This window comes from Lepus europaeus, chromosome 14 (assembly GCF_033115175.1).
Source record: "Lepus europaeus isolate LE1 chromosome 14, mLepTim1.pri, whole genome shotgun sequence".
In the NCBI taxonomy this organism is placed as follows: Eukaryota; Metazoa; Chordata; class Mammalia; order Lagomorpha; family Leporidae; genus Lepus; species Lepus europaeus.
In genome coordinates this window covers 50,203,629-50,215,645 of record NC_084840.1, presented here as the reverse complement: position 1 = coordinate 50,215,645, position 12,017 = coordinate 50,203,629, and the positions used below count along the sequence as shown (strand labels likewise).

The following is a 12,017-nucleotide window of genomic DNA, read 5'->3' as shown; positions in this document are numbered from 1 at the left end:
CCCCCCATGACCATTGACTAGAATTTGCAAGATATTTTAATTAATTGTTGCACTCTACTGAAGAATTGATGATTTGTGCCACGCCCTCAATTTTATAGTGTCTGTACATTTTCCCCATTGCTCTTATCAGAAGATCTAACTGTATGTTTTGTACTATTTTATAAACTGGTGATGCCTCATTTATTTTTGGAATAAGATAGTCCAATTAAGTGTAATTTTCTGAAAAATGAAGTTAGCTACACTTTAAACCTCAAAACATAGTATAATTGTTTTGATAAAAATTCTAGAAGTCTTAGTATAATTTAACTCCTCTTGATGACTCAGGTTATAATTAAAAACATCCATCATCCCACTTTGCTATAATGTAATGTGATATTCTCAGAAGCTTTTGAGAATACTCTCCCTTTCACTAAAGGCCCCAGGCGTCTGTGTATGGAATCCTTTTCTGTTTCTCACTTTTTCATTTAGTACTTCTGCTATGGATAATGTGCTGTTTCTGTAGTAGCCATTCTTTTACCCTTCTGTTATCTGTTTCTGATCTGTGGTGGGGTTGCAAAAAAGATAGTCAAGCAGTTTAAAGAGATGTTCAAAAAGTCATAAAAACTCAACTTTGTGACATCAATTTTAGCCTCTCCTGGTTCTCTGCTATACTCTTCAGTGTTGAGGCTACTGGAAAAGTGAGTTGTTGTACTCATTTGTCCTTTACCATCATTCAAGTTTAGGCATAATTTTGGCATCACAAGTTTTAATATACCATCATAACAGCATACCACTACCCTACCCCCCAATGTGATCATTCTTACCCTATTCTAAATTTTCTTTTAGGTACGCAATAACTGTTTGGTATTTTGATGCAGATGAGAGAGCACGAGCTAAAGTAAAATATCTAACAGGTAAACATCATTTGGGGCCAGGGTATACGGAACAAAAGTACCCTGCCATCAGGTGGTGCTTTCAGTAAATTCAAGTATAGTCTTTTTTAACACCATGAATACTTCTTGTTTTTGTCAGATTCATTAATTCCTTTTTTTAAAAAAGGACATCCCTTAATGTCATATTCATTATTATATTTAGCCTACAAAATTGCCAAAAGATTAGGAAAGTCTGAGGCAAAATCTGAGTAGTTATTCAGTTACCATCCAAGTTTTTCTGTGATTATCCTTTTCAGTCACAGGGGACTTGACTCCTGTTAATGGCCATCTGGTTGTTACCTCTCGTTTGCCACAAGAAGGCAGTAAATATCCTTTCCTTTTTTAAGCATACATACTCTTAGAAAATATTCTAGATCTTCCATGTTCAATATGGACATGAAGAAAGTTAATATAAAGGAGATAAATTGAAAAGCCAAAGCGAGTGAATCAGGCTAGGCATGTGGACTGCATATCTCCAGTGGTATACGCAGATAGGTCAGCTCACCGGTCCCGAACTGGAAGATTCTTGGTTACACCAGTTCTCCTCTGCCCCTGCTCATGGACTCTCTCTTCTAGAGCAGTTGGTCTCAGTTTCCCATCTGATGGACCACTTGCTTTCTATTCTTTAACCCTACCTGTACATCCAGAAGTCCATTAAGTGTTCACATTACTGAGTAGCCATATTTTCATGAGCCATTGATAATCCCACTTCAGGCTTTTATTAAAAACATACAAATTGAATGTTGATGGATTTTCTATGTATTTTTAAAGTGGTTACTTGTGGCAGAGCCCACAAATAATTGCTTTTTAAAATAAAAAGGAGACAGAATCATTCTCTATACAGAGGATGGTTTTACCCTTAAAGGTTTTACTAGTTGAAATGAATGCCTTCATCATAATAGAACACCACTGATAACATTTGGAAGTGCGAGTATGAAAGTTTTCAGATGATGTTTGTCCATACTGTTGGGAATTCCGTGGGAAGCAGTAGCAGAAGCTCCCTGGTGCCTCATGAATACATGAATTTTATTTATTTTTTTCCTTGCAGGTGAAAAAGGAGTGAGGGTTGAACTCAATAAACCTTCTGATTCAATCAGTAAAGATGTCTTATAGAGCCTCTCATCCAGCAATACCCTCAGTTCACTACAATAATTGTTGACACTGTTTGTTAACTTGTGAATACAAATAAATGGGATAAAGAAAAACAGACAACCAGTCGGCATTTTAATAAGGAAAAGATACAACTGTTTTGTGTTGCATCAACAGGAAGATTTTGACTGCTGTGACTTTGTACTGCATGATCCACTCCGAATCTGTGACTGCTTATGGGAAGAAGATAAGCTATCAGTTGAAAATGGTTTTTACATCTGGACATGAAATAAGTGCCCTGTGCAAAATTTTTTCATTCTTCTATTTTGTCTGATCTGTCATCTAGCTGAGTTCATTTCATCTCTCTCTTTTTTATATCAAGGTTTGAATTTTGGGTAATTTTTGTATGATTAGGTACAATTTATCAAAACTGAATTGAGAAAAAATTACAGTATTATTTCTCAAAACAGCATCAATCTATTTTTGTAAACTTCTTCGTACTATTAAATTTTGCCCTCAAAGACCTCTCAAAGTGATTGTTGCCAGTGACTGATGATTAATTAATTTTCTTTTCACTTAAAATAAGAAAAGGAGCACTTTACCAATGGGAACATCAGATGTTTTGTAGTGCTATCTTGCTCTAATTTGGATTCTTAAGGATTGCTGCTGTCATGTTTTGACATCCTTAATAATGAAGCCTCACAGTAAAACAGTCACCATTTATTACCAGTAACTTCAGTTCATGTTTTATAAGGAAAAATACACTCTAAGAAGGGTTTATCTTTTCAAGTTTTTTTTTTTTTTTTTTTTTTTTTTTAACAAAACGAAAGTGACTGGCACTGAATGAACTTGAGATTATCCTCAGCATCAAGTTCCTAAGAAAAAAGGGCTTTCTTCTGCTTCAGGTGTTTCCTATAGAGCTAGATGGTAATTTCCCATTTCTAAGGTTTTCCCTTTTGCTTCTCAAATTGATTGTACTTTCAGATTTATTGTTTTCCTAATACTATGATCCATCTGATTTTCAGATCAGAACCTTTGTCTCTTTTGAAGAATATCAGGGGGAGATTAATTTGCATTGAGAAGGAAATGTGTTACAAACTTGATGTTCAGTGACTCTTCAGACAGCTGTTGAGGCATTCCCTAAATGTGATGCCAGCCTTCTTGTCAGTACTGAAAGACGTATGCTTAGCTTAGAAAAACAAAAAAGTGCAAAACCAGATAATTTTATTTTTATGTTTTATGGGTTTTCTTTTTTACATTTTAGAAAAAGAAGGAACATTACATAATCACACAAGGCCTCCCGGACTTCTGTTACTTAAAGAATGAGTTGAGATAGACATCTTAAATTTCATTCTCCCAGGCTCTTTAGCAAAGAGCCCTTACCAATTTAGGTTTTCTATCCTGTTTCCTCGATCTTCTTTGCCAAAATCTGAGTATACAGAAATATTTCTATATATTTCAATTTACAACAGTTTTAGCATCTGTATAGTTTGTATCCAATTAGAGACCTTTTCTATGGAAAGCTCAGTAATTTTTATTAAAAGATTGCTATTGTTCATGTAAAACATGAAAAAAATTATTTAGTGAAACTGACAGTGTGAATTTAGAATGGGATTAAATATTCGGTATCGTGTTCTCACTTAGGAGAACCTGCAGGAAAAAAAGCGATAGTTTATTGTTTTTCCTTGCCCATGTTCAGCTTTGTCCCACTTCCTCTTCCAGATGATAACATAACATCTCTACAGTAAGTGCCTCTCTGCCAGCCCGACCTGGGAGTGCAAGTTGTCCTTGCCATCTGGTCTATAGTGCAGTGCACCGCCTTGGGCCACAATTTGAAAGCACTATCGTTTTTAGCATTAGTAGAATTGTTTTAGGTAGACTGCAGTCTGTTAAGATGTATAGCATAGCCTTTTAATTTGGGAGCCTCTGTTGTTCAAATGTGTGTACCTTTGCAGTTGTACAGTTATCAGATTCTACTATCTATTGGTTGTGCTTGACAGACAGGTCTTAAATTGTATATTTTTTTGAAAAAGTTTATCTACTTTCTTGGAGATCAGTGTGAAAATATCAAGAAATCAGGATAGCCATTTCTTTTAATATTCACTGAAACTATTCATTTGTTGTTAGTGGGACCGTTAACTTGTCACCAAGCAGGACTGTATTTAAAACTAAATTGAAAATGGTTTGTGGCCTATATATGTTCAATCCTGGTTGAAGATAAATCTTCGCAATGCTTATTTTTATTCATCACATTAACCAGCTGTAAAACACAGAACTTTATCAATAGTAGGCAAAGAATTTCAGGATTCCTATATAGATAGGCTATAAAGTCATGTAATTTGGAAAGCAGTGTTTCATTATGGAAGAGCTCTCAAGTTGCTTGTAAAGCTAATCTAATTAAAAAGATGTATAAATGTTCTTGAAAAAATGATGGTGGTTATTTCCAGCTGTCTTTGTTTTTTAATCCTTTAATGGCTTTAACAATGGGCCCTATCATCAGATAATGTGCTTTTCTATACCATAGCTCTGGCTTAGTCCAGAAGGTTTGGTATTACTTTTTATAAATAGTAAGGGAAAGAGAACAGTAAATAATAGGAATTCAGCGATTTTAGAAATATGCTGGGTTATTTGGACTCTGAGATCCATGAGCTTTGTTTGCATTCTTAACATTGAAATCCTTGCCCTTCTAGTCAAATTTTTAAAATTATTTTGACACTCATAGCTGCTGAGTATATTTGTAATAGCTGCATTACCCCAGGCCCAAAAGGAGGGGCATCAGGCATCTATCTCTAATTATCACAGGTGTCCAATTGTATGTATGCAAGAAAGTTCCATTTGTGTGGTCATCCATTAAAACATAAGAGCTTTAATGTGATATTAATTTACATGTGCATATATCATTCACTTACCATTTTAGTGTGATATTTTTGTTATTTTCTGGCCTACCTTAGGGCATTTGGAGATTTCCACTGAAATATAGCTGGGCAAATTGAAGGAAAGAGAGGAAAATTAATTAGAGATGGTAACTGATAATAGTGTAATTTAAAAAACAGGCAGAATTAACAAATCTCTGTTTACTTGTGGCTCAACTTCTTGATTATGTGACCTTTTGACCCTTTTTAAAATTTGCAATAAGCACAGTTATCTGTAAAAAAAAAAAAGACTTGTATGAGACCTAAATGAAACACAGTATACAACATACCTGACAGTGATGAACAAAGTAGGTCTTCAACAAGTATTATTCCCCTCCTTTAACGTTATGATAGCACAATTGCAAAGAGGAAAAAAGTTAGATAGTGAGTTTTGAATAGTTGACAATTTTAGCAGTTGTTTTTCACATCAGTTATAACTCTGTAGTTTCCACTTAGGTTTAAATCACGCTAATTCTTTCCCAAGTGCACTGGTCTAAGAAGGAGCTATATTTTGAATGTGGAGCACAACAGATGTGTAATTATATCATGTCCCTAATCATTCTGCATTGGGTTTTTGTTCCACTTAGTTTACTAGCATTCCAAAGCAGATATTCAGCCTCCCTTGCTTCAGGGATAATTTTTGGACTTATAAAGTCATGATATATGCCCCCCACTTCCAGTTTTGCTTTTAATGATTCATTTCGTGATCACCAGAAAGCCAGTTTCATCTGAAATAGGGCGATGCTCAAGGATAAACCATTGGACCGAGGACATGTATAAAGGGCATGGACTTGTGAGCTGGAAATAGTTTCATAAATAGAACACATTTAAATATTAACCACTCTACAAAATACAGAATGTTTAAACAGCTTTATTAACAAGCAGCTAATGCCCATCTTATTGAATGGATAATTTTTGCTCTGAACAGGATGTCATGGGGTCAAAGAGCTATTGAGTAAGGTTTAAAAAACTTCATTGAGATGACTGTTTTTGCCAAAATTGTTATATTCCTATGATGTTTTCACAATACTTTGACTCTTTTTCCTCAACGTGTACAAAGTGGGCATAGCAAATTTTATTTCCATCTATAATTAAAACAGGATAGGAGAAGTGACTTGCTCACACCTTGTAAGGGGTAGAGAGCCAGGACTTGAACATGGACTTTATTTTTCTTGTTTAATCTTAGTAATTATTAATTAAACCTATTCTTTAAAGATTGTTTAAAAAAAAAATCCTCACCTTCTCCTAAGAAAACAGTTTCAAATGGGTCCTTGCCCTGTTAGGTGTTAACAATGTAACTGCATTACTACCTCTTGATGTTTCAGTATTAGGTAATATTTATTACCTTCACCACGTGGATGATGAGTTCTCTTTCCAGCAATCTTCACCACTCTTGCCACTCATCCACATACTTCCACCTACCTTGATCTTCATATAGTTATGTTGTAGGTGAGATCAGGTTGTGTTTCTATTATGACTCGGCTGTTCAAAGCTGAGATCCAAAGTAAATCGTGATGACTCTTACGTGCTTCTGTAGCTTACTTTTCCCCTTAGTGTCTTGAGTGTGTGTGTGTGTGTGTGGTGTGGGGGGCTTTTAACCTGTAGCAGTCTGGACTGGTTGCTCTTCCTTCCTGGTGCACAGCTGACCTGCCTTCAGCACTCTTGGTGTTGGGTCTCCCATCTCTGCTATCCATACTTGATAGGTTTACTTTCTCATTCTGCTGGAGCATGCGCTCCGGTACTTTCTGCAAGTGTGCAAATGATAAACGTTCCGAAACCAGTTGTCTTGTCCTACCACACTGAATTGGTAACATAGCTAAGTATAGCGTTCTAGTTGAAATTCATTTCCTTAGATATTGAAGGTATTGTCTTGCTGGTTGTAAGTTCCAGTGTGTGTGGCAGCTGAGAAACCTGAAGCCTTTCTTTTCCTAATTTTTTATCTTTTTATTTTTCTTCTGTAGAAGCTCATAGAATATTCCCATCCCCAGGACGCTAGCTCTACAGTGTGCATTAGTGTGTCCCTATTCTCACCCACTAGTTTTGCAAACTGTAAAGTATTTTCAAAGAGCTCTTTTTTTGTTCTAATTAAAATGTGTGTATATATACATAAACAACCTGTTCTAACAAAAATAATACCATTTTTCTGCTCTTGTCTTTTGTGTTGTTAGTATTCCCCCCCAAATCTGGTAAATCTTATTTATGTATTATGGTATTTAAGAGGTGGGCCCTGGGCTTCTGGTTTTCCAAGGAATGTTGGCTGCTGCCTAATTACTGAATATCTATCAGTAATCTTCCAAAACATACAGAGCAAGTAGCCCCCCATCGCCCACACCTGTAGCATAACTGAGACATAGAAAATACTTCAACTTACATGAATCCAGACAAGCAGCACCTGGAAATAGTGTCAGACAGTTGATGGAAAGTTTGTGGCAGAGATGAGGGCAGTAGGGACCCAACAGTGGCAGTATATGGGACGAAAACTCAAGGACTTCACCATCAGTGATGGGAATACTGACACTGGTGTGTCAAACCACGAGCCACTAGGGCATTAAAAGAAGTCTGAAAGTTAAGTGGACATTAAGAGAGAGTACCATTTCTGGGAGAGTCGAGATATCTCTTAGAGGCTTGATGGTAAAGTGAAGGAAGCAAGGCTCCTACAGAATGGAAAAAAAAATTTCGGAGTCAGAATAAGACTCCAACCCCACCAAAAACAGTGTGATCGAGGAGAACTAAAAGTTGTATTTCACTTTACCAACAGAACACACCTGAATCAAGGAACCCAGTAATCCCTGCTACAGAAAACCAACTATTTTTGTAAGTCAAAGAAAATAAAACGTTTGAAAATGAGCAGGAAAAGAAAAACATAAATACTATTATAGGAAGAATAGGGGAACCAACTACAGCTGACCAAAATTCTTAACCATAAGGCAGGTGGGAAAAATTAACAATATCTAACCTGAACTAAATAACGCTTTTTAGAAGTAAAAATTACTGAGTGAAATTGAAAATAGAAAAATCTCAGAACAAAAATAAGCAGAAAGGAAAAATTCCTCAGGAAGCTAAGAAATGAATGTTGATATAAGTCAGCAGAGACTGAAAAGCTACAAGGTGACCAAGGAAGAATATATTCAACTGAAAATGCAGTAAAGAGAACTGGGGAGGGGGAGTAGCGAAACAGCCAGGCGAACAAAACAGAATTATAAAGGGTCAGAAAGTGGAATGAACACTGGCATATGCATGCATATACACATGGTGATACACAGTGGAGTTCTGCACAGAACGATACTGAATTTGACTTTCACATCATGTTGGGAAACCATACTCCATCCTATACTTGCAGGTCCCATGGAGTTTGATAGTTGGTGTTAAGAATGCAATACATCAGTCATGTGGGTCCATCTTACTTTACTTCCACGATATGTGGAATTTATCATACAAATAGAATCCTGTGAGGAAGCTTTTGTAAAATAAAAAATAGCCTCCCACTTTCAGTAAATCCAGGTTTTCATGTATTTAGTTTGCAAAGAATTCTTACAACCTGGAAATTATTTGGGTCTTAACAACATTGTAACTTGGAAATTGACCTAAACTTTGGTTCTTGAGAACAGTATGGAGAGGAGTTAGTGTTCGTGTTTTTTGTAAAAGTGTTAAACCACAGAGCTCGCGAAATGCCTCACCATTTCATTCACGTAACATCAAGAACCTAAAAGGCTCTTGTCTCTGTTAGTCCTCTCAGTTAGGGGGAAAGGATGCCATTTGTGTCCTAGGAAGCTTTCAGAGTAATCTAGATGAACCAGAACACAGAAATGTTAGGCATGCAAAGGAGAAGAACTGTACTTTAAGGAAGAATGGGAAAGAACAGGTCTTGCTTTGTCTGGAATACTTCCTGTTGAGTATGGTCATGTTTTGCCATATCTTGGATATTGGCTTCTTGCAGGAGACTGTTAAGTGTCCAGTGTGAAAGGTGAAACATTGAAAACAAGTTCTGGGACATGAGGGTGTCTGGTTGATCAGTCCTTGTTTGAACAAGCACACATCCTTGGCCCGCTGTGTCCCCTTACAGCACTTGAGATCATTACCTGTTCTTTCCTTTCTATGAATCAGAACTGCCAATTAGTGTTCTGGTTGTCTTTAAGCTTCTCTTACCCATGTGCCTTTGCTTTGCCTTCAGGTCTTCATGAAAATTTAAGTTACCAAGAGCACCATCAAGTGTTTAGTAAACAAATCTTTTGGTTGGCTTAATACCAGTACCCAAAAAAAGCAAAAAGCCACTTATTTCTGTGCTACTTGTACAATGTTGTAAACTTCAATAATGACTCCAGAGTCACAAAGAGCCTCATGTCTTTCACTTTGCATTTCAAAGGATATGTGTTGATGAAGTATGTAATAATACAATGCCTAACATTATCTTGAATACTAGAGAAAATAAAAGCCAGAGCTAATCACATTGCATCCTTTTTGCTAATTTTAACTCCCTAGTCAATTTATGATCACAATTTTCATAGTAAGAGTTTCACTTCATTTGGTGGATCTGCTCAGAGTCATCTACAACAAACTGCTAAAAATGCAATACGAGCCGGTGCTGTGGCGTAGCGGGTAAAGCCGCAGCCTGCAGTGCCAGCATCCCATATCGGCGCTGGTTTGAGTCCTGGCTTCTCCACTTCTGTCCAGCTCTTTGCTATGGCCTGGGAAAGCAGTAGAGGATGGTCCAAGTGCTTGAACCCCTGTACCCAAGTGGGAGACGCGGAAGAAGCTCCTTGCTCCTGGCTTTGGACTGGCACAGCTCTGGCCATTGCAGCCCTTTGGGGAGTGAACCAGCGGATGGAAGATCTCAGTCTCTCAAATAAATTAATTTAAAAAATAAATAATGCAAAAATAACCTCAAAGACAACACCAATAAAAACAAACAAAAAAAGCCACTGGTTCCACAATAAGTCCCAGAACAAACAAACCACAAAAAAAGCTGAGACCCAACATGTGCCGCAGGCATTCAACCCCACATAGTTACTAGATTTGCAGAAAGATACATCAGCTTCCATTTGCCATTATATTTGTTTAAAAAGCCCTGTACACTTGGGGGGGGGGGGACAGCCTTACAGCTTTGGAGCAATGTGCTTACATGAGGCTTTTGTCAGTTATTTCCCTATCCATGTGAGAATTTCTAATTAGGATATGAATTTATATTCTACTGAAAATGTTTTAAGTTCCTTAATTTTGCTAGATAATATGCAGCCTGACATCAAAAAACACCAGGCTCTTTATAGAAATGTAATTTACAGGGCTTGCCTCCACCTATGACACTGATCCCATATGGGCACCAGTTGAGACCTAGCTGCTCCACTTCCAATCCAGCTCCCTGCTAATACATCCAGCCCCAGCCATTTTGGCCATTTGGGGAGTGAACCAGTACATGGAAGATTCTCTCTCCTCTCCCTAACTGCCTTTAAAATAATTTTTTTAACCTTAAAAAAAAAAAAAAAAGTGCAGCTTACAATCCCATCTACCCACAGTGGTTGAAATAACTACAAAGTCTGGTAGGAAGTTTTTTTAAAAGGAAAAATTAAGCAAAACAGAAAATGATTTCTTTGAAATAAATGACTCTGATTAACAATCCTTAGGGTGCAAATTTTTTCAGAAGTTTTCAATACAGATTAAGTAAATGCTTATGTAATTTCAAATTTGCATTGTCTTGCCAGCTAATTGCTATGTTCATCATCCTCTAGGGCCTGACACCAACTTCTGACTGTACAGCCTGTTTCCCGAACTCACCCTCTAGATCCCTGCCATCCCATCTCTGTTGCCTCCATCCAAGAGGAACCCACTGAAACCACTTCTCAACATGCCCTTGGCTTGCTTGTAAGACTTTTCAAGCCTCACCTGATCAACAGATGCTTAATATTTGGCACTACACAAGCTGGACATAAAGTGGGAAGCATGATAGATTTGGTCCCTGCCTTCAAAATTCTACTTAGCTAGACAGGTCCTATCTGCAGTCTGTCCTGCCTTTCTGCCCTTGGTACTTTATACCCTATGCATTTGGAACAGCTCCTAGTTCCTCCAGTAGGGGGTGCTAGTTGATTTCCTCTTTGCAAAGCCTGCTCTACCCTTCTTTTAGCAAGGCTAACAACTCACGGTAGAACAGTCATCTTGGATGTTGTCTCCTCAGAAACTAGTTCCTGGTAGACGCCTGCTTCACAGCACTGACCGGGCAGCACTGAGATCAACCTGCTTTGGTCTCGTGCCCCAGGAAGACTAGTCCCTGAGAACACAGACTACCTCATTCACCTCACAGCCCCAGACCTTTATGTGGTTTTGGCCCAGAAATGTAACTGCATATAATCTGTTAAACTGATTCAAAGAAAACGATTCTTTGAGAAAGTGTAACTGCATATATTCAACATAATACACATACTTTAGAAGCCATTTAACTATAAACGTTTATTAAATATTTTTAACTTCATGCTTTAAGAAATCAAAATTTATAAACATCCAACCAGAGAGGCTAAAATGAAAATGCTAACTGTTAAGAATACTGAACAACTGAAACTCTCACACACATTGCTGGCAGGAGGGCAGACTTCACTGAAGCTAGCAGTTCCATCCTGAGTACACACCCAAGACAAATGAGTAAGAATGTTCTTAGAAGCATTATTCAGAGAAGCCCCAAACTGAAAATAATTCAAACGTCCATTAACATTAGAATGAATGAAAAAATTCTGGCAATGAAAATGAACTGCTACAGATAGCACCACAGATACTACCTTATGAAGTTCAAAAACAGGCTGTACCTTTGGGTAACAGATGAAAATAGTAGTAATCTTTGAGAGTGATGGATACTGACCAGGTACAGCTGTGGTGACAAAAATGTTCTCTAACTTGATTTGGGTATTGGTTACACAGGTGGACACTGCAGAGTTGGGCACCTTACTGTGTACAAATCATACTGTGACAAAGTTAAACAGAAAATTTGTGAACTGAGGTCTCGGGGAGTGTACCAACGAGCTGTACGAGACAAAAAGCAAAACGATAAAAGTATCTCGGTCCTTTTGCTGTAACATGGAAAAGGACATTTTTAAAAACAAAAACATATTTTTCAGTGTACAAA

General features: G+C 37.3%; 1 protein-coding gene across 3 annotated transcripts in view; it reads left to right on the top strand.

The window, feature by feature from the left end:
- Positions 1 to 11,331, top strand: part of EGLN1 (egl-9 family hypoxia inducible factor 1) — a 54,927-nt gene extending 43,596 nt beyond the window's left edge. Inside the window, exons 4-5 of one of the 3 annotated variants that reach the window (XM_062210609.1) lie at positions 826 to 893; positions 1,960 to 2,811. In XM_062210609.1, coding sequence (XP_062066593.1) covers positions 826 to 893; positions 1,960 to 2,024 — 133 coding nt within the window. In that variant the 3' untranslated portion in view covers positions 2,025 to 2,811. Of the gene's footprint in view, positions 1 to 825; positions 894 to 1,959; positions 2,812 to 10,635 lie in introns of those variants that run through there. The other 2 variants (XM_062210610.1, XM_062210611.1) reach the window with 2 other exon arrangements.
- The last annotated feature ends 686 nt before the right edge of the window (positions 11,332 to 12,017 follow it).